General features: G+C 50.2%; 1 protein-coding gene, 1 long non-coding RNA gene and 1 pseudogene across 2 annotated transcripts; 2 read left to right on the top strand and 1 right to left on the bottom strand.

The window, feature by feature from the left end:
* The first annotated feature begins 14,807 nt into the window (after window positions 1-14,807).
* Window positions 14,808-15,360, top strand: LOC119301543. Its single transcript, XR_005147075.1, has 2 exons — window positions 14,808-14,920; window positions 15,030-15,360. It is a non-coding gene; the product is annotated as an uncharacterized LOC119301543 (long non-coding RNA).
* Window positions 15,361-19,797: 4,437 nt separating this feature from the next.
* On the bottom strand, window positions 19,798-20,496 carry LOC119350157 (protein SENSITIVITY TO RED LIGHT REDUCED 1-like; the record flags this gene model as incomplete). Its single annotated transcript, XM_037618123.1, has 1 exon — window positions 19,798-20,496. A coding segment is annotated over one exon (486 nt), but the record flags the coding sequence as incomplete, so codon positions are not given.
* A 62-nt stretch (window positions 20,497-20,558) lies between these two features.
* LOC119350156 lies at window positions 20,559-22,125 on the top strand (annotated as a pseudogene).
* The last annotated feature ends 1,280 nt before the right edge of the window (window positions 22,126-23,405 follow it).

The following is a 23,405-nucleotide window of genomic DNA, read 5'->3' as shown; positions in this document are numbered from 1 at the left end:
CAGTTCTTGTTCTTCTTCAGGACCAGGACTGGGTTAGCCAGCCACTCAAGGTGGAACACTTCCATGATGAAGCCGACCGCCAAGAGCTTGGCGACTTCTTCACCGATGGTTCTTCTCTTTTCTTCGGAGAAACGTCATAGGGGTTGACGGACAGGCTTGGTGTCCTTGCGGATGTGGAGTTTGTGCTCGGCGTACTTCCTCGGGATACCCGGCATGTCCTTGGGGGTCCATGCAAAGATATCCCGATTCTCACGGAGGAAGTGAGCTCGCCTTCCTATTTGCTATCCAAGCGGGTGTTGGAAATATGCCCTAGAGGCAATAATAAAATGATTATTATTATATTTCCTTGTTCATGATAATTGTCTATTATTCATGCTATAATTGTGTTATCCGAAAATCATAATACATGTGTGAATACATAGACCATAACATGTCCCTAGTAAGCCTCTAGTTGACTAGCTCGTTGATCAATAGATAGTCATGGTTTCCTGACTATGGACATTGGATGTCATTGATAACGGGATCACATCATTAGGAGAATGATGTGATGGACAAGACCCAATCCTAAGCATAGCACAAGATTGTGTAGTTCGTTTGCTAGAGCATTTCCAATGTCAAGTATCATTTCCTTAGACCATGAGATCGTGTAACTCCCAGATGCCGTAGGAGTGCTTCGGGTGTACCAAACGTCACAATGTAACTGGGTGACTATAAAGGTATACTACAGGCATCCCCGAAAGTATCTGTTGGGTTGACATGGATCGAGATTGGGATTTGTCACTCCGTATGATGGAGAGGTATCTCTGGGCCCACTTGGTAATGCATCATCATAATGAGCTCAATGTGACCAAGTGTTTGGTCACGGGATCATGCATTACGGTACGAGTAAAGTGACTTGCCGGTAACGAGATTGAACGAGGTATTGGGATAACGACGATCGAATCTCGGCCAAGTAATGTACCGATTGACAAAGGGAATTGTATACGGGATTACTTGAATCCTCGATATCGAGGAGCATGTGGGAGACAACATGGGTATCCAGATCCCGCTGTTGGTTATTGACCGGAGAGTCGTCTCAGTCATGTCTGCATGTCTCCCGAACCTGTAGGGTCTACACACTTAAGGTTCAATGACGCTAGGGTTGTAGAGATATTAGTATGCGGTAACCTGAAAGTTGTTCGGAGTCCCGGATGAGATCCCGGATGTCACGAGGAGCTCCGGAATGGTCCGGAGGTGAAGAATTGTATATAGAAAGTCCAGTTTCTGCCACCGGGAAAGTTTCGGGGGTCACCGATATTATACCGGGACCACCGGAAGGGTCCCGGGGGTCCGCCGGGTGGGGCCACCTATCCCGGAGGGCCCCATGGGCTGAAGTGGGAGGGGACCAGCCCCTGGTGGGCTGGTGCGCCCCCCTTGGGCCTCCCCTGCGCCTAGGGTTGGAAACCCTAGGGGTGGGGGGCGCCCCACTTGGCTTGGGGGGCAAGTTCCCCCCTTGCACCCCCCCCCCCTTGAGATGGGATCTCTAGGGGCCGGCGCCCCCCAGGGCCCCTATATAAAGAGGGGGAGGGAGGGCTGCGCACCCCTGCTCCTGGCGCCTCCCTCTCCCTCCGTACCACCTTTCCCTCTCGCTGAGCTTGGCGAAGCCCTACCGAGATCGCCGCTACTTCCACCACCACGCCATTGTGCTGCTGGATCTCCATCAACCTCTCCCTCCCCCTTGGTGGATCAAGAAGGAGGAGACGTCTTCCCCAACCGTACGTGTGTTGAACGTGGAGGTACCTTCTGTTCGGCGCTAGGATCTTCGCTGATTTGGATCATGACGAGTACGGCTCCCTCAACCCCGTTCTCTTGAACGCTTCCGCGCGTGATCTATAAGGGTATGTAGATGCACTCCTCTCTCTCGTTGCTAGATGACTCCATAGATTGATCTTGGTGAAGCGTAGAAAAATTTTATTTTCTGCAACGTTCCCCAACAGTGGCATCATGGGCTAGGTCTATGCATAGTTTCTATGCACGAGTAGAACACAATCTTGTTGTGGGCATAGATGTTGTCAATTTTCTTGCCACTACTAGTCTTATCATGTTTCGGCGGCATCGTGGGATGAAGCGGCCCAGACCGACCTTACACGTATGCTTACGTGAGACAGGTTCCACCGACTGACATGCACTAGTTGCATAAGGTGGCTAGCGGGTGTCTGTCTCTCCCACTTTAGTCGGATCGGATTCGATGAAAAGGGTCCTTATGAAGGGTAAATAGAAATTGGCATATCACGTTGTGGTTTTACGTAGGTAAGAAACGTTCTTGCTAGAACCCTATTGCAGCCACGTAAAAACTTGCAACAACAATTAGAGACGTCTAACTTGTTTTTGCAGCATATGCCTTGTGATGTGATATGGCCAAAAGGATGTGATGAATGAAATATATGTGATGTATGAGATTGATCATGTTCTTGTAATAGGAATCACAACTTGCATGTCGATGAGTATGACAACCGGCAGGAGCCATAGGAGTTGTCTTTATTTTTTGTATGACCTGCATGTCATTCAATAACGCCATGTAAATTACTTTACTTTATTGCTAAACCGTTAGCCATAGAAGTAGAAGTAATCGTTGGCGTGACAACTTCATGAAGACACGATGATGGAGATCATGATTATGGAGATCATGGTGTCATGCCGGTGACGATGATGATCATGGCGCCCCGAAGATGGAGATCAAAAGGAGCAAAATGATATTGGCCATATCATGTCACTATTTGATTGCATGTGATGTTTATCATGTTTTTGCATCTTATTTGCTTAGAACGACGGTAGTAAATAAGATGATCCCTCATAATAATTTCAAGAAAGTGTTCCCCCTAACTGTGCACCGTTGCGAAAGTTCGTTGTTTCAAAGCACCACGTGATGATCGGGTGTGATAGATTCCAGCATCCACATACAACGGGTGTAAGACAGATTTACACATGCAAAACACTTAGGTTGACTTGACGAGCCTAGCATGTATAGACATGGCCTCAGAACACAAGAGACCGAAAGGTCGAACATGAGTCGTATGGAAGATACGATCAACATGGAGTTGTTCACCGATGATGACTAGTCCGTCTCACGTGATGATTGGACACGGTCTAGTTGAGTCGGATCATGTATCACTTAGATGACTAGAGGGATGTCTAATCTGAGTGGGAGTTCATTAAATAATTTGATTAGATGAACTTAATTGTCATGAACTTAGTCTAAAAACCTTTGTAAAATGTCTTGTAGATCAAATGGCCAACGCTCATGGCAACCTCAACTTCAACGCGTTCCTAGAGAAAACCAAGCTGAAAGATGATGGCAGCAACTATACGGACTGGGTCCGGAACCTGAGGATCATCCTCATAGCTGCCAAGAAAGCATATGTCCTAGAAGGACCGCTAGGTGAAGCACCCATCCCAGAGAACCAAGACGTTATGAACGCTTGGCAGTCGCGTGCTGATGATTACTCCCTCGTTCAATGCAGCATGCTTTACATCTTAGAACCGGGGCTCCAAAAGCGTTTTGAGCAACACGGAGCATATGAGATGTTCGAAGAGCTGAAAATGGTTTTCCAAGCTCATGCCCGGGTCGAGAGATATGAAGTCTCCGGCAAGTTCTACAGTTGTAAGATGGAGGAAAATAGTTCTGTCAGTGAGCACATACTCAAAATGTCTGGGTTGCACAACCGCTTGTCCCAGCTGGACATTAACCTCCCGGACGAGGCGGTCATTGACAGAATCCTTCAGTCGCTCCCACCTAGCTACAAGAGCTTTGTGATGAACTACAATATGCAGGGGATGGTGAAAACTATTCTTGAAGTATTTTCAATGCTAAAATCAGCGGAGGTGGAAATCAAAAAGGAACATCAAGTGTTGATGGTCAATAAAACCACTAGTTTCAAGAAAGGCTAGGGTAAGAAGAACTTCAAGAAGGATGGCAAGGGAGTTGCCGTGCCCGGTAAGCCAGTTGCCGGGAAGAAGCCAAAGAATGGACCCAAACCTGAGACTGAGTGCTTTTATTGCAAGGGAAAGGGACACTGGAAGCGGAACTGCCCCAAATACTTAGCGGACAAGAAGGCCTGCAACACTAAAGGTATATGTGATATACTTGTAATTGATGTGTACCTTACCAGTACTCGTAGTAGCTCCTGGGTATTTGATACCGGTGCGGTTGCTCATATTTGTAACTCAAAACAGGAGCTGCGGAATAAGCGGAGACTGGCGAAGGACGAGGTGACGATGCGCGTCGGGAATGGTTCCAAGGTCGATGTGATCGTCGTCGGTACGCTACCTCTACATTTACCTACAGGATTAGTTTTAAATCTCAATAATTGTTATTTAGTGCCAGCTTTGAGCATGAACATTGTATCTGGATCTCGTTTAATATGAGATGGCTACTCATTTAAATCTGAGAATAATGGTTGTTCTATTTATATGAGAGACATGTTTTATGGTCATGCCCTGCTGGTCAATGGTTTATTGTTAATGAATCTCGAACGTGATGTTATACATATTCATAGTGTGAATACTAAAAGATGTAAGGTTGATAGCGATAGTCCCACATACTTGTGGCACTGCCGCCTTGGTCACATTGGTGTCAAGCGCATGAAGAAGCTCCATGCTGATGGACTTTTAGAGTCTCTCGATTACGAATCATTTGACACATGCGAACCATGCCTCATGGGCAAAATGACCAAGACTCCATTCTCCAGAACAATGGAGCAAGCAACCAACTTATTGGAAATCATACATACTGATATGTGCGGTCCAATGAGTGTTGAGGCTCGCGGAGGCTATCGTTATGTTCTCACTCTCACTGACGACTTGAGTAGATATGGGTATGTCTACTTGATGAAACACAAGTCTGAGACCTTTGAAACGTTCAAGGAATTTCAGAATGAGGTAGAGAATCAACGTGACCGAAAGATAAAGTTCTTACGATCAGATTGTGGGGGAGAATATTTAAGTCACAAATTTGGTACGCACTTAAGGAAATGTGGAATCGTTTCACAACTCACGCCGCCTAGAACACCTCGGCGTAACGGTATGTCCGAATGTCGCCATCGCACTCTATTGGATATGGTGCGATCTATGATGTCACTCATCGATTTACCGCTATCATTTTGGGGATACGCTCTAGAGACAGCTACATTCACTTTAAATAGGGCACCGTCTAAATCCGTTGAGACGACACCGTATGAATTATGGTTTGGGAAGAAACCTAAGCTGTCGTTTCTAAAATTTTGGGGATGCGATGCTTATGTCAAGAAACTTCAACCTGAAAAGCTCGAACCCAAGTCGGAAAATGCGTCTTCATAGGATACCCTAAGGAAATCATTGGGTATACCTTCTACCTCAGATCCGAAGGCAAGATCTTTGTTTCCAAGAACGGCTCCTTTCTGGAGAAAGAGTTTCTCTCGAAAGAAGTAAGTGGGAGGAAAGTGGAACTTGATGAAGTACTACCTCTTGAACCGGAAAGTAGCGCACCTCAGGAAGATGTTCATGTGGTGCCTGCACCGACTAGAGAGGAAATTAATGATGATGATCAAGGTACTTCGGATCAAGTTACTACTGAACTTCGTAGGTCCACGAGGACACGTTCCACACCAGAATGGTATGGCAACCCTTTCCTGGAAATCATGTTGTTAGACAACGGTGAACCTTTGAACTATGAAGAAGCAATGGCGGGCCCAGATTCCAAGAAATGGCTTGAAGCCATGCAATCCGAGATAGGATCCATGTATGAAAACAAAGTGTGGACTTTGACAGACTTGCCCGATGATCGGCGAGCGATAGAAAACAAATGGATCTTTAAGAAGAAGACGGACGCGGATGGTAATGTTACCATCTATAAAGCTCGACTTGTCGCTAAGGGTTATCGACAAGTTCAAGGGGTTGCGTCCGAATCATGTTAGCAATTGCCGCATACTATGATTATGAGATATGGAAAATGGACGTCAAAACGGCATTCCTTAACGGCTATCTTAAGGAAGAGCTGTATATGATGCAGCCGGAAGGTTTTGTCGATCCTAAGAATGCTAACAAGGTATGCAAGCTCCAGCTCTCCATCTATGGGCTGGTGCAAGCATCTCGGAGTTGGAACATTCGCTTTAATGAAATGATCAAAGTGTTTGGGTTTATGCAGACTTATGGAGAAGCCTGCGTTTACAAGAAAGTGAGTGGGAGCTCTGTAGCATTTCTCATATTATATGTGGATGACATACTTTTGATGGGAAATGATATAGAACTTTTGGACAGCATTAAGGCCTACTTGAATAAGTGTTTTTCAATGAAGGACCTTGGAGAAGCTGCTTACATATTAGGCATCAAGATCTATAGAGATAGATCGAGACGCCTCATAGGTCTTTCACAAAGCACATACCTTGATAAGATATTGAAGAAGTTCAATATGGATCAGTCCAAGAAGGGGTTCTTGCCTGTGTTGCAAGGTGTGAAATTGAGCTCGGCTCAATGTCCGACCATGGCAGAAGATAGAGAAAAGATGAGTGTCGTCCCCTATGCCTCGGCCATAGGGTCTATCATGTATGCCATGCTATGTACCAAACCTGATGTAAACCTTGCCGTAAGTTTGGTAGGAAGGTACCAAAGTAATCCCGGCATGGAACACTAGACAGCGGTCAAGAATATCCTGAAGTACCTGAAAAGGACTAAGGATATGTTTCTCGTATATGGAGGTGACGAAGAGCTCGTCGTAAAGGGTTACGTCGACGCTAGCTTCGACACAGATCTGGATGACTCTAAGTCACAAACCGGATACGTGTATATTTTGAATGGTGGGGCAATAAGCTGGTGCAGCTGCAAGCAAAGCGTCGTGGCAGGATCTACATGTGAAGCTAAGTACATGGCAGCCTCGGAGGAAGCGCATGAAGCAATATGGATGAAGGAGTTCATCACCAACCTAGGAGTCATACCCAATGCGTCGGGGCCAATCACTCTCTTCTGTGACAACACTGGAGCTATTGCCCTTGCCAAGGAGCCCAGGTTTCACAAGAAGACCAGGCACATCAAACGTCGCTTCAACTCCATTCGTGAAAATGTTCAAGATGGAGACATAGATATTTGCAAAGTGCATACGGATCTGAATGTCGCAGATCCGTTGACTAAACCTCTTCCGCGAGCAAAACATGATCAACACCAGAACTCTATGGGTGTTCGATTCATCACAATGTAACTAGATTATTGACTCTAGTGCAAGTGGGAGACTGTTGGAAATATGCCCTATAGGAAATAATAAAATGATTATTATTATATTTCCTTGTTCATGATAATTGTCTATTATTCATGCTATAATTGTGTTATCCGGAAATCATAATACATGTGTGAATACATAGACCATAACATGTCCCTAGTAAGCCTCTAGTTGACTAGCTCGTTGATCAACAGATAGTCATGGTTTCCTGACTATGGACATTGGATGTCATTGATAACGGGATCACATCATTAGGAGAATGATGTGATGGACAAGACCCAATCCTAAGAATAGCACAAGATCGTGTAGTTCGTTTGCTAGAGCTTTTCCAATGTCAAGTATCATTTCCTTAGACCATGAGATCGTGTAACTCCCGGATGCCGTAGGAGTGCTTTGGGTGTACCAAACGTCACAACGTAACTGGGTGACTATAAAGGTATACTACAAGCATCCCCGAAAGTATCTGTTGGGTTGACACGGATCGAGACTGGGATTTGTCACTCCGTATGATGGAGAGGTATCTCTGGGCCTACTTGGTAATGCATCATCATAATGAGCTCAATGTGACCAAGTGTTTGGTCACAGGATCATGCATTACAGTACGAGTAAAGTGACTTGCTGGTAACGAGATTGAACGAGGTATTGGGATACCGACGATCGAATCTCGGGCAAGTAACGTACCGATTAACAAAGGGAATTGTACGAGATTACTTGAATCCTCGATATCGTGGTTCATCCAATGAGATCATCGAGGAGCATGTGGGAGCCAACATGGGTATCCAGATCCCGCTGTTGGTTATTGACCGGAGAGTCGTCTCGATCATGTCTGCATGTCTCCCAAACCCGTAGGGTCTACACACTTAAGGTTCGGTGACGCTAGGGTTGTAGAGATATTAGTATGCGGTAACCCTAAAGTTGTTCGAAGTCTCAGATGAGATCCCGGACATCACAAGGTGTTCCGGAATGGTCCGTAGGTGAAGAATTGTATATAGGAAGTCCAGTTTTGGCCACCGGGAAAGTTTCGGGGGTCACCAGTATTGTACCGGGACCACCGGAAGGGTCCCGGGGGTCTACCGGGTGGGGCCACCTATCTCGAAGGGCCCCATGGGCTGAAGTGGGAGGGGAACCAGCCCCTGGTGGGCTGGTGCGCCTCCCTTGGGCCTCTCCTGCGCCTAGGGTTGGAAACCCTAGGGGTGGGGGCGCCCCACTTGGCTTGGGGGGCAAGTTCCCCCCTTGGCCGCCCTCCCCCCCCCCCTTGAGATGGGATCTCTAGGGGCCAGCGCCCCCCCCCCAGGGCCCATATATAAAGAGGGGGAGGGAGGGCTGGGCACCCCTGCTCCTGGCGCCTCCCTCTCCCTCTGTACCACCTCTCCCTCTCGCTGAGCTTGGCGAAGCCCTGCCGAGATCGCCGCTACTTCCACCACCACGCCGTTGTGCTGCTGGATCTCCATCAACCTCTCCCTCCCCCTTACTGGATCAAGAAGGAGGAGACGTCTTCCCCAACCGTACGTGTGTTGAACGCGGAGGTACCGTCCGTTCGGCGCTAGGATCTTCGGTGATTTGGATCACGACGAGTACAACTCCCTTAACCCCGTTCTCTTGAACGCTTCCGCGCGTGATCTACAAGGGTATGTAGATGCACTCCTCTCTCTCGTTGCTAGATGACTCCATGGATTGATCTTGGTGAAGCGTAGAAATTTTTTATTTTCTGCAACGTTCCCCAACAGCGGGTGCCTACGACGACGTACTTGCTGCAGCTGGCGTCTTCCGGGTTCAGCTTCACTTTCTTGGTCTCCTTGGAGGGCTTGAAGGTGGCCTCGTCAGCCGGCTCCTCGGCCGGGATCTGCGCGGCTGATGTCTCGTTGGCCAAGGCGATGATCCGGTCGAGATGGCGCTGCTCCTCGGCTATGACCAGCGACTCGGCCAGCTTGGCGCCGTCTCGGGCGCATTCCAGGGACTTGCGGTAGTCACCAGTGATGGTGATGAGGCCCTTCAGACCCGGCATCTTCATCTTCAGGTACGCGTAGTGGGGGATCGCCATGAATTTGGCGAGCGCGGGTCGGCCCAGCAATGCGTGGTACGCGCTGGACAGGTCCACCAGCTCGGACCAGATCGGTTCGCGCCGGAAATGATTGTTGTCACCGAATAGGATGTCGAGCCGGACCCGGCCAATGGGAGAGCAGGAGAGGCTGGGAAAGATGCCGTGGAAGATCGTCTGGGTCGGCTGCAGGTCCTTGGCCTTGAGGCCGAGCTTGGTCATGGTGTCACGGTAGAGGATGTTGATGCTGCTGCCACCGTCAATGAGGACTGGGGAAGACTTGCACATGCGCCGTGCAATGATGGTGGGGTTGAGGACGAGGGCGTAGCCACCCGGGTTCGGCATGACAGTCGGGTGGTCTGCCCGGGTCCATGTGACCGGGTGGTCCGACCAGTGCATGTACTCTGGCTTGGCCGGGATGACAGTGTTCACCTCCTGCCGAAGGAGGCGCTTGTTGCGCTTGTCGTTGCTGAGGCTGGTGAAGACGACGTAGGTCGCGTTCTGGTCCGAGTAGACGCTGTTGGGCATCGCACCGTCGGCTGGGGGCGGCGGCGGAGGCGGAGGCGACTGACCCGCGCCTGAGGCCGGAGCCGGAGGAGGCGGGACGTCGCCCCTCATTATGCGCTTGGTGATGCCGCACTGCCCAAGCATGTGGGTGGACGGCCTTGCGCCACTGTGGTGCTTGCAGGGGGCGTCAAGCATCTCCTCGAAGCTCAAGGCGGGCTGCCACGCCATCTTGCCGGTCTGCCGGCGCTTGGCTGCCGGGTCGGCCGCGGGCTCGGTGGCCGCGACGAGCCGGTTGTCGTAGCGCTGAGCTAGTTGGTCGGCCTTGCGCTTGTTGTTGTGCTGGTTGTGCTGCTGCCGGCTGCTTTCGCCGGCCGGCTTCGAAGGGGGAACCGGATTCGCTTTGCCGGCTTCATCCAGCACCACCTGGATCTTCATGGCGGAGTCGACGTTGGCGTACTTTTCCACCGTCACCATGAGCGCGGCCATGGTGGCCGGCTCGGAGCGCAAGAGCTTGTGCTTGAGGAGGATGCCGTCTCGGCACCCGTTGACAAAGTACTGGATCGCTTGAACCTCGTGGACGCCCTCGCCGCTGTTCCGGAGCTCGGTCCGGCGCGCGAGGTACTCGGGGCCGGTTTCCGTCGGCCCCTGCACGCACATGGCGAGCTAGCTGGGGTGGCCGGGTCGCCGGTAAGTCCCCGTGAAGTTGTGGATGAAGGCCTGCTCGAAGTCCACCCACATGTTGACACTGCCCACCGGCAGACTGTTCAACCAGGTGCGGGCCGATCCCTAGAGCATGTGCGGTGCGTAGCGCACGGCGAGTCGGTCATTGCCGCCTATGATGCCGATGGTGGTGGTGTAGTCGATGAGCCAGTCCTTCGGCTTCATGGTTCCATTGTACTTGGGGGTGTCACGGGAGAGCGTGAACCCTTTCAGAAAGGGCTCCTCCCGGATGTGTGGGCCAAAGCACGCCGGCCCTACGGCACCACTCTCCTCCACCTCCAGGGAGAAAGCGAGCCAGTCGAGATGGTGGCGAGCGTCTGTGTCGTCGATGGTGCGTGCGCCGAGTTGGTTGGCGACCGAGCCACATGGGGTCGGGTCGGTTGGAGCCGGACGCCGGCCGGGCTGGTCGGGTCCGCATCGGCTTTTCGGGGCCGGCTCGTTGTCTAGGTCGCCGGCGGCCTCAGGGCCGGGTCGCGCCGAATCCGGGTGCAGCCGGAGCGCCTCACCAGGTGGTGAGGATGCCGTGTGCTGATGATCGCCGGGTCCGGCAGCGCAGGCGGAGCCGGATCCCACCGGCTTGGCAAGTTGGTTGAGGCGGTCTTGCTGCGCGTTGGCCGCGTCGAGGAGGTCCTTCATACGCTTGATGCGCTCCTTCAGCTCCTCGCCCGTGAGCTGGTCCAGGCCGATTGCGGCCGCCTGGGCGGCGCATGTTCTTCGCGGGAGTCTCGTAGACGGGCGGGATTGCGCCGAAGGCGCGGCCGATCGCACCGTCCCGGGCTCGCACGTCGGTGACCCGGCTCAGCTCGGCCGCGGTAGGCGTGAAGCCGTAGACGATGTTGCGTTCTAGCTGAGCGGAATCCAGGCGACGCTGCATGGCGGCGAGCGTCTTGTTCTAGTCCAGCGGGTGCTAGCGTCTCTCCTCGAGCCGGGCCCGGGCCTCGGCGACGTTGGAGGCGTCAATGTCGGTGCCGATGGGGATGCGAAGGCTCTGCATCGCGGCACGCAATGGGTTGGGCGATGCGGCCCGCTCCGCCGCGGCCTTGGCTTCGGCGGCCTTCCTCATCGCGCTTGACGAGGATGAGGCATCGATGCCGGTGGAGAAGACCTGCACGTGGATGTCCATTGCCCCGGCGGGAATGCCACCGCCGAGGGAGAGGGGGGAGTCGGAGAAGTCGAGTACCTTGCTGGGGTACTCATCGGCCGCAGGCGCATCAGAGATGTGCAACGTGGTGAAGGAAGTGGCGGGCGCAGCGAAGGAGGCGGCGAGCGCGTCGATGACGTCGTCTGCTAGCGCGACGGGCTCGTCAGAGTTGGAGAGGAGCCCCGTCTGAAACATGCTCCCGGCCAGGACCTCGAGCTGCCCCACGGTGGGCGCCAACTGTTGTGGTGGGTGCACGGCAGATGCCATGGGATGGCTAAAGAGAGGAGGAGGCTCGAGGGCACTGATGGGCTCCAGAGGTAAGGTCGGCATGAGCGAGCGCGGGACGCAAGACATACCCAGGTTCGGGGCTCTCCAGAGAGATAATAAACCTAGTTCTGCCGAGTGTGGTTGATATGCAACAATACAGAGTTGCTCCTAGAGCTGTATGGAGGAAGAAGGAAGACTGGCCAGGGCTTAGGTTTCTCCTTCTCCCTAGGTGTGTTCTACTGATTGGTTGGCTATTTTCCCGTGTGCTTACCCGTATGCATTAGGGCTCCTAGGGGGTTTTATAGGACAACCCCCCAGGGGTACAATTGTAATGTTACAAGGCCGTAGGGTCGGGTCGTCATCGTTTGGGAACCCGGGGCTGGGACCCGCTGGGTGCCTGTGGTTAGCTGGGTTCCCCTAGGTGCGGGCCCCGCGTGCCTAGGGGGATTGTTCGTCGTCTTGTCGATCGTCAGTGAGTGGCCGAGTTGAGTCGGGTATAGTGGCGCTCCATCAGGTTGCCGCTTGCTGGCGTCAGTGGTGAAGATGGGGGCATTGTTGCCACGCCGGCCCTGGTCGGTGGGTAGGTGAGGGGCATTGTTGCCATGCTCTGGCTGACCAGAGGCATGGGCGGGGCACTATTGCCTCGGTCATCGGTGGATGGAGACTCATCCCATCATATGACCTTGATGCGACGGGAGCTGACCCGCGGCTGGGTTGAGGAACACGCCAAGGGCGGAGCTGGCTTGTTGGGGAAGTCCTGGTGTGCCGGGTTCGGCTGTCTTGAGCTGTTTCTCGGGGCTGAGTCGAGGAGCTTGGTCGGGTCGAGGAGTTCGGCCGGGTCGAGGGGCTTGGCCGGGTTGAGCGATCCGGCCAAGCGCGGACCGACTTGAGGGGCGATGCTGGCCCCGTTGTTTTTGAAAAGGATCCGGGTTCCGTGGCCTGCTCGGCGTTCATCCCCCCGACAATTTCTGTTCTCTTGGCTCAACACAAATAGTTTATTGGAATGAACTATATGCCCTCCATTGCACACACCTTGATCTGCCTGAACCATTTCTGTTGCGTTGCCTAATCGAAAACATTTCATCCGAGTGAACCGTATGCAGTATATCGTACACACCTTGATCTGGCTGACCGTGTCTTTTGTGTTACCTAATCACAAACAGTTCATCCGAGTGAACTGTATGTCATATATCGCACACATCTTCATCTGGCTGCCCGTTTCTGTTGTTCTGCCTCATCACAAACCGTTTATCCGCGTGAACTATATGTCGTATATCACACACGCCTTCATCTAGCTGCCCATTTCTGTTGTTCTGCCTTATCGCAAACAGTTCATTGAACTGAACCGTATGCCCCTCATCGCACACGCAACTAAAATTTGAACCGTGTTCGATGTATCTGCCATCGCAAACATTTTGCATCTTTTTTGATGGTTTTTTACATCTCCGTTTGCGATTAATGCATCACACACAGTTTCATCGAAGAGTCTCTGGTTGTAGTGTCGTGTTAGCAGCATCCTGCAGTAGTGTCAGTGCGGTAGCGGCGGCAACAGATTTGGCTGTGGGGAGCTATGGAAAAGATGCGGTTTGGCGGCAAGGGGTGGATTGGCATTTTTGGGCAGCAACCTTCGTGCCACATATATGCAGCCAGTTGTTTTTGGGCTACCCAAAAACGTTTTTGATCATGTTGGAGTTTCTGGGCAGCTATTGGAGAGGTTTTTTGGCCTCCAAAAGCCCAAAAAGGTGGTGTTGCCCTTTTGTTGGAGATGCTCTTTTGAGCATGATTACTATATCCAGTTTTGTATACCATGCATTGTTTTAGGTCGTCAATTTGACTACCAAAACATGTCTTACACGTCATCAAAAATATATACTTAGATTTGTTGTCAAATGAAGCTTTAAAGTAAATTTATGTTTTTATAGGATCACTCAACATGAAGGTAAATGTGTAGATCAGCATTGCATTGTATGCACTTTTTTCCCTAAGCAGGAAGGTACACTGAAACATTATTAGTTTAAAAATGATGATCCATACAATGGTCTAGAGGGAGAAATTTGTAGAGATGGAGTGTACACACACGAAAGCCCACATAAAACAGGAAAAAATCACCATTTCATAAATAAATCCCCCAAAAGACATAAAGCATAGGGGGAAACCTCATTGTACCCTCCCCTAAATTCAGGCGTACACAAGCTCCCCCCCCCTCCCCCGGTTACTTATTCACTAATGACACATCCATCTATTTTTCATTTAGCCCACGCTTTAAATGCCGCAAGCAAACCCACCCTCATCCTCGTCGTATCTCAGATCTCGTCCTCACCACATCACACCATACCCCTCTCATTGCCGCCGCAGCCAGATCTAGAGCAGCTGCAAAAGCGGCGATTGTGGGTGCGATATCACCCCGGCCATGGTGAACTCGGCGAAGCCGCCGCCTGCGACTTTCCCATCGGATCTCACCAAGGAAGGTGGTGCTAGGGAGGCGGGTGGCGGGGCCGCGGAGGTAGATCCAACGCCGCCGCGTGCCCACCGGAGGCTGATGTCGCTACCATCAATGCTCAAGCCCTGGGGGAGCCAACGGCGGCTGCGGTGCGTTCCCGTCAACCGCCATGGTGAAACCATCGCCCCGGACACGGGATCCTCCTCGAATCAGCAATATGAGGTCAGCGAGAGGCTACAGCTTCGCCTTGGCAAGGTGGCAGATGCATCGGGCATTGGCAACCCCGCAGTCGACAAGTACCCTAAGGTCACCGAGGCGGTTTCTCCACAGCCGTTGAAGGCACGCCCTGGCCGCCCGCGTCGCCTTGCTATGCCATCCCTCGCGGCCACGACCGCCGCGAGTGCGTCGCCGCAGGCGTTCGAGCGCGAGCGGCGGTCGGTCCGCGCAGATGCGCTAAAGAGGCCGCAATTCTCCGTATCACTCTCCGCGGAGGAGATTGAGGAAGACATCTACGGCCTCACCGGCGCACTCCCGCGTAACCGCCCTCGCGGTCGGCCCCGCAAAGTGCAAAAGCAGATCGATGTGAGTTCCCGTGCCTCCTCTGCTCCCTCCCCCGACCCCCTTACATTCCAGCCCCTGCCGCTCCTCCCTAGGGACCCGTTTTTAATTCCATTGACGCTCCTGTCCCCAGCTGCTATTTCCCGGCGCGCGGTTATCGCAGATCAACATGGAGTCCTACCGGGTGCCGGAGAATCGCTGACCCTGTCAACTCAACAAGCGCCTCAACCCAACAGTAAGCAAGCAAAGTGAATTTGCAGATCACAGTTCACATTTAATTCGGTGCTGCCATTGTTAGCTACATAATCCATCGGTTAATTGTTCAGATATAGTCAGAGTTGGTATGTATGGATCCCACCAGGAAACTAGTTGTAAGCAGCAAGTGATGACTTGTTAGTGATTTCTAATTTTGAGTTGTACTCCGTGATATTCATTTCCGTAATAGCACTAGTGGTGGTTCGTTACTTTGGTGTACTAGTAATTGCATTGCTCTTGATGCTCGAGTTAGTATGTTCTTTGATGCTAGTACACTCGTTCACATACATCCCTATTGCAATCTCAATGCTAGTACCAGCTTCGGTGCATACAGTTTCTTGCTATTTTTTTCTCTAGAAGATGTTTTTGCTAGCTAACTGCTGTGGCGAGTGCCAGTACTGCTTGGTTGCGTTGTAGCTGGTTGAGATGTGGACCCAGGACCAAAAGGTTTCGAAAACCCTGGCACCGCTTGGCCTTGCCAGTGGATGCTGCGTAGTTCGTCACTTGTTTCCTGATTCCTCATGGGGTTTGCGTGTCTGGGAGGCCCGAATGAGGTAATTGAATGACATACATGTATCCAAACCCTTGATGGTCCCTATCATCGTCCTGGAGCATCCCAGGGTTCAATGACGCCGCACGGTTCATACGCTTAATGGGTGTGAGTGGGGCTGGTGGATGGGCACAGTTCATGCACACGTTTAATTTTTTGTTGGCAGTAGCTAGGAAAAGGTTACTGCTGAGCCGCTTATTTGTCAGCATATATTAAACCAATTTGGTTCATATCAATGGGGAAAAACACCATACTGTGAAATACTCCTTCCGTCCTTAAATATAAGTCATTCTAGAGATTCCAATATAGACTACATACAAGCAAAATGAGTGAATCTACACTCTAAAATAGGTCTATATACATCCATATGTAGTTTATACTGAAATCACTAAAATTATTTATATTTAGGAACGGAGGGAGTAATGGTTTGATTGATTCCTTTATTCCATCAATGATCACGGCCCTTTGCTCTCCTAGCCATCCGATTTTGCAACGGATTGCCGAGATCGGTAGATCGTACCCATAACCCTAACAGTGCATCTACCTTACGGGACACTACATTGACATGCATGCATATGTAGCTAAAACAAGCTTAAGCTACTCCTTATATTGTTTGGAGGTTATTTATGTGATTGATCCTTATGGTTTCCTTTCCTGTAAACGCCATTTGGATCAAAGGAATAGTGCCACCAAAATTCGTTGGATTAGCCTCCTATATCTTAGTTCCATGTGAATTTGAATATTTGCTCCAATCTATTTTTAACCCTTATCAACATGGGATCAAGGCGGGTTTTTTCTTTGTTCTACCAGAGCCACTATTCCTACAGTTTTCATGTCTTCTGTGACAGTGCTATGTTTTGCACTTCCAAACATATCAGATTCATTTGTTATTCGTATTCCTAATACCTTTGATTCATCTCAAGTCATCTATTGTCTATTTGAAATTATGTATTTCATAATAAATTTCCATGCAACTCAACCTGAAAGATTCGCAGCATATCTCCAACCCAAAATAGGCGGCATGAATTTCAAACAATTTACCCAAGGTTCGCAAATGAATCAAACTTCTCATCTTGCCCCTCTAAACCATGGTAGAGAGTAATTATATGCAATCTATGTGAGGAGGCCATTAATGATCTAGCTTTTACATCCGATGCGTTCTCTCTCCTCACATCTCCCACTGTTCCCTATCTCAGCCATCATGGTCTGCTTTTCCTCAAATTTGGCAAGATTTCACGGCCGCAATTAAGACCTAGAGGGGGCATCTCAATCCAAAATCGGTCTTTCTGCTGCCCACAATCTTCATAAAAAAATATGCCAAATATTGAGGGGTGGTGGGAGTATAAGTTGTTGATGTGATCCCCTACTCATTTGGGAGATGAAATCTAAGGCATGGTCAGACAGCCCAAACTTGTGCATGAATCCACCATATGACGGTGCGCTACACCTGGGGTGGCCCGTCGGATGGCAAGCTGGATGTTGGGCCGGCCCTAGGGGCCAGCATGCCGTGACAATTCAGAAGGCCTCTGACTAACGCAAGGAGCCCTCTCCAAGAAAGTCTAGTACCTTGGCAGGCACGCCAAGGACTCCTCCACCAAGCATGGCTTTAGGTCGATAGGATTCTTGTAACCCTAGGCCTCGTCCCCCTTTATAAGGCGAAGATAGTGGATAGGTCAGGGAAGTCAATGTTTTGGTAGATAGTACCTCCATCCGGGTTTATTAGTCTCCCTTGTATTTTGGATCCAACTTTGACTTTCTATTTGACTAAAAAATACAAATTATATTTATAAAAAGTATATTGTTAGATTTGTATTTGAAAGAGATTTTTTGTGGTATATTTTTTGTGGCATATAAGTTAATTTTTATTAGTTAAAATTCATGGTCAAACTTTGACCCAAAATAAACGTGACTGGTCCAAGGCTCATGTCTTGTGGTATCCAATTGTCACTCCGGACCAGCACTTTAGTTCCTGAACCTATCTGTCAGATCAAACCCTTATTTAAAAATTCCAAGCCACATTCAATAGAATGCCATGTCGATGATGCATTGCCAGAGAAAACCGTGTGGGAGATGATGGCACCGTTCAGGTCGTACCTCGCCTTCAGAACCTGCACGCGTAAACTGCCCGGACGTTGTATTAGTTGCCAGGCTTGACGTGACAAGAGGGGTTTGGTTAAATACCAAGCACCATTCTTGCCAACGATAATCTGTTTTAAAGCGGGGGTGTACAGAGAGCAGCAGAAGATGCACCACATGTCTTCAGCCTCTATGATTCTATTCAGCATCTACTGTTTTAATAGCCCATTTCGACATTATATGGAGTTATTCAAAGCTCTTCTAAGTTTATACATTTGCTCCTTGTTCTCTCGCACAATTGTGTTTATCATGGAGTCCTCAACAGGTTAGGTGTTTCTGACACCGCTTGCGAAATCACCAGATCGCCCAATTCATCCAATCTCTACTCAATTTTCCATTGGAGTTCTCCAACTGGGATTTGGAAGGCTGGCGATGGTGACCATCAAAGGCCTTTGATTGATGGGTACGCTTAGATCAGATCTGATCTTCAGTCACAGGAATAGACTGTGCTCAGGAGATATGATGGTAAATCAGTGGAGAATTCAGGAACATTATGATGCTGCAGTTACGAGAAACAGGAAAAAACTGGGGGTTCTAAGGGAATTATTTTCCTTATGTGAGGGGCAAACCAATCAGCCTCCACCTTTCCGGATGTATATGATAGCAGTATAGCCCTATGTTTCTCCTTGCATTTTTTGGCAAGTTAACATCCATTGTTCCCTTAATGAAATCAGTGAGCACAACAGAAAAGTGACCTGCAGAAGAATATTCAAGGCACTGCCATACAGGTAACGTTCTGAGGGTATATAGAGAGTTATAGCGGAGTACCCATTAAAAAAATCAGTTAACCTCATGAGACACCGAAGCTTCCTGAAAATGATCCATGCAACACCACATTGACAGTTTACTTCTTAATTCATCGGTTCGCTGCCAGAAATCAGGGTATCATTCGGTGTCTGAATTCCTAAGAGTGAGACAAGGATAAGACAGTGGACATGGTTTCATTCTTCTTCATCGGAAATCAAGGTGAAGTAAACACCAGATTTTGCTAAGATAGTAACTTTGCATCTTTGAATGCATCGTCCTTGCAATGTGCGCAATGTTCTGCAACTAGGATCTGGAGGGCTGCAGATGGTGGCCTCCGAGGGCTTTGACCAATGGAAGGGGCGGGCTCCCGTTATGTAAAGATCACAGCTAATTTTCAATCACATGTATAGAATGAGCTCAGGAGAGATTAGGTAAATTAGTCGAGAATTCAGAATATTTATGATGCTATCGCTCCTGGAAATAGAAAGATAAATAGATCCTGGGGGTTCTTAGGGATTTCTTTTGGTTATGTGAGAGGCAAACCAATCTGCCTTTACCTTTCTGAATGTTATAGGGCAGCAGGCTACTCAGTGTTCACCTTAAAGCATGTGTTATATTTCTCTGAATGTTATAGGGCAGCAGGCTACTCAGTGTTCACCTTAAAGCATGTGTTATATTTCTCTGAATGTTATAGGGCAGCAGGCTACTCAGTGTTCACCTTAAATCATGTGTTATATTTCTCCTTGCATCCTGAACAAGTGGTTTGTACTGAACCTTAATCGTTCTTTTAATGAAATCTGTGAGCTACAACAGATAAAAAATGTCCTATGGAACAAGCAGCCTTACAGGAAAATGCCCTATGTTCTAGGGCAGATTAGCCGTTTACCATATCAGAAAAATGAACCGATAAACCTCGCGGGACACTGGAACTTGGGTCATGGCCAGTAATGTGGGGACTCAATGTCTAAATTCAGAAAGACAAATGCGCACAGCTTTCATTCTTGTTCGATGCAAATCAAGATAATGTAAACACCAAATTTTGTTAAGAAGCCAACTCTGAATCTTTGAATGCATCTCCAATCAAGTAATATAATCATAGAGTTACAGTGTTTTTTTTTGCGGGTGTTAAATGCCAACCCTGAATCTTTGAATTTGTTTCCAATCAAGTAGTAGTATATGATTATGATCATAGAATTACAGTGATGATTTTCATTAAGATGCCAACTCTGAATCTTTGAATATATCTCCAATCAAGTAATACAATCATAGAATTACAGTGATAAATTAAGCTCAGATGCTAACTCTGAATCTGTGAATTCATCTCCAACCAAATACTAGTATACAATCACAGAATTGCAGTGATAAATTTTGTGAGGATGCCAACCCTGAATCTGCAAATGCATCTCGAATCAAGCAATACATTGGGTTACAGTGATAATTTCTCGAAGGACAAAGCTTGGGAACTTATCTCCGTCCTCTGGTCGACGGCTTCGTCCACCTCGAAGAAATGCCAGCTCGTCTCGTTGAACGCACGGGCGAACCAGTCCTCGTCGTCCACATTCCCGGCCTCGTCGATCCGCTGCTTCCACGCGAACCGCCCTGCCTTGAGGACAAGATTGGCCTTGGCGGCGGATCCCGAGCGGTTCTCTTCCGCCTGCACAGCGTACCGGCGGAGCTGAGCGCGGGGCTCCCAGTTGGCTGCGATGAGCGCGTCGTAGAGCGACGCCTCGCAGTGGGGCATGTAGAAGAGGGTGGGCTCCTCCACGCGGCAGCCGCACCCGTCGTCGAGGCTCGGGACGGCGACGGCGCACTCAACGGTGAGGCGTTGTGAAGAGGACGGGGCAAAGAGGTCGGCCGTGGCGGAGGCGCCCGCGAGGAGGTCGCCGCGGAGATCGGCCGTGGCGGAGGCGCCAGCCCATCAAAAGCCACCGGCACCAGCCCGTGAGCCCGTGAGCCCGGTCAATAGGCTTCGCCATGGGGCTAGGACTGTAATTTCCATTTCCACGTCCCCAAATTTCAAAATCCCGCGCCCTCCGCGCGTCGTCCGTTCGGAACGCCCAGCGTTTGACGCACCAGCACCTATGCCCACACCCACACCCGTCACTGGAAAACGGGACCGGATGGCGCACTCCCGTCACATCCACTGCAGCGGAGCGCCCGAACGTGAGAAAAGTAGGAGGAGGCTGACCACGCCCTGTTCTTAAAAAGAATCCTGGGCCGACGACATCAACCTTTATGCTGTCTACCACTCCACCTAGAAGAGCTTCTCACCATACCACATTGCTGCGCAGAAGGGGTCAAGGCACGAGGTCACCACCAGCAACCCGATGATAGGCTCCATCTTCCAGAGGAGAAGAGAGAAAAGCAGCCCATGCAGGAGCGCTGGAGCCCCAATGGCGGCCCTGGAAGTGGAAGCTTCACCGTCATGTCTATTTCTGCTTCACCGGTTCAGTTCCAATCCCCCGAATCACATGTTGTGGACTCATCCATCGTGTATGACAGTGGCACGCTCACCGAATCGCCCATCTCGATCGGGTAGTCCTCTTGCAATTTTGATCGGAGTCGGCGTGCAAACAGAAGGTTACGAACTAATGATGTTGTGGATGTTTCTCTCAAGGATGGCTTGTTCATTAGGTTCTTCTCAAACAGCAAGTCCCTTGAAGATGATGAATTGGGGGAGATTTGTGACGGCAAAGTAGTCGATACCAATTTTGAGTGCACTGATACATTCACATGATTTGTTTCAGCTATCCCCAACAACACCCTACCAAGAGACAAGACACCCAGTCCACAGGTGCACATCACAAAATGCATATACTGCTTTAGTTTTGATTTGAAAAATATCGCTATATATAGATATCGTGTACACCCTATCAAGAGATGAGACCCCCAGTCGACATGTGTACATCACGAAATGCCTATACTGCTTTAGTTTTGATTTGAATTGTACATCAGTTGACCTATTAACTGACTTTGTTATTTATTGTTGTGTTGGGCTTCTGAAAAGCTAAAAAGCGTTAATGATGTGAAGCTATACACGACACTAAGAAGGCTTCTCCGATTTCTCGAGAGCTCGTATGACTTTGACTCTGATCGCCGCAAGGAAAAATCAACTGTGAAGCTCAACTGCTCATCATCATCCTCGTCGACGTCATCATCATTACTATTGTCAGATTGGGAACGTAAGGCACTAATGGAGTCATCTGAGGATATGCAATCTGAGCATTCTGAGAGCAAGATCGAAGAAGGGAACAAAAAGATTGAAACCGCTGATAGGCCTAGCGCTAACGGCACTACCGAGATTGTTTGCAATGAAGATAAATCAGGCTTGTCTAATACTGAAGTAGAGAGTGAAGAATCCACTAAGGTTGAATTCAAGGAGCTAGATGTTTGTGTAAGAAGAAGCAGAGGGAAGACTAGGAAGTATAAGACAATGTTCAGTTCTCTTTTGAGCATAATCATTGTCGTTATCAAAATCATCGATGTGTTAATTAGGATAGATAGTCGTGAGGATTATTATGTTGGTCTTGTTCCCACTTGACATTTGTAGGTTTTTGTATTGTTTTAAGTTATTGCATTGTTAGTTGTTAGCTGGCCTAATTATTTTGCAGTCATTAAACTTTCTACGACATCAAAGACCCTTGGTCATGCTTGTTGATTTTGTGCCTGTGATGTGCCTATAAAGTGATTCTTTGTTGTGTTCCTGTGCTGAAGTAATTAGTTGGCTTTACCCAAAAAGGGTTTCCCCCGCTTTGTATACAAAGCAACCAACCGAGACATCCAACGATAGATGCTGGGGCGGAAGCAGCACAGTCACGCCCAAAAGAAAAGAAAGAGAAAATACAAGAGAAACAAACGCCGACAACGGCAGATCGACAAAGAAACGAAAAGCCTCGTGGCCGCTGCACCCACCGAAGATCGCCCACCAAGCTTCGAGCCTCCGAAGCACCGGTACCAATCAACACCTCCAAGAAGGGACGCGACAAAGACGACGCTGCTGCCACGAGTTTCCCTGGGTACACGGTGAGGAGAGAGGAAGGGTAGCCCCGACGCCCTCCAGGAAGGTCTGGCGGCACCCACAAGCGCCACCGCGTCGTTGTCGGCCAAGCCAACAGAGATTTCTCCCGATCCCAACCTCCAACTCAATCACTCCAGAGCTCGCCACCAAACAGACCCTCACCCAGTGCCAACTGGACACGATGCTTCCAATGCTGTCTCACCAGGGCACCGTGAAGCATGGTCTGCACGATGAGGAAGAGGAGCCGGGACTAGGGCAGCAGCACCATCGGCACGCGAGAGGGCCCCACCTCCACCACCGAAGACGGTAGCTGACTGGACGCAATGCAAGGAACACACCAGGCCCGTGTCCGCACAGGCCCGGCCGGGATCTCCGAGGCCCGTAAAGATCCCGCCTTCGCGCTGCAGCCGGCACGCCGTCGGCTCCGCCGCCCCTGTCCAAGCCCCTCCCCTTCCTCCCCGCATAGAAAGCCTCCAAGTGGAGGCACCACCACCACGCGCACCATCGGCCACCACCACCAGGTCGCCGGACCGCCACCGGCCGAGCCGCACCACCGCCGCACGCCCGCGACGGAGAGGAACCACCGTAGCCGCCAGCAGCCCGAAGCCGGATCCCAGCTGCCGCGCACGCCGCCCGCAGCCCGCGCCGCCTGCCGGGCGGATCCGGCCGCCGCGACGAGGCACGCACCACCGCGCAGCCGGCCACGCAGCACCACACGCCGCCGGAGGGCCGCGCGCCGCCACGCCGCGGTGCCCCCCACCCACACCGCACCCGCCCTCGATGGAGGAACCTGCGTCGCCCCC

Source organism: Triticum dicoccoides, chromosome 1B (assembly GCF_002162155.2).
Source record: "Triticum dicoccoides isolate Atlit2015 ecotype Zavitan chromosome 1B, WEW_v2.0, whole genome shotgun sequence".
In the NCBI taxonomy this organism is placed as follows: domain Eukaryota; kingdom Viridiplantae; phylum Streptophyta; class Magnoliopsida; order Poales; family Poaceae; genus Triticum; species Triticum dicoccoides.
The sequence above is the reverse complement of the archived record's forward strand: the minus strand, read 5'-3'. Positions and strand labels throughout refer to the sequence as shown.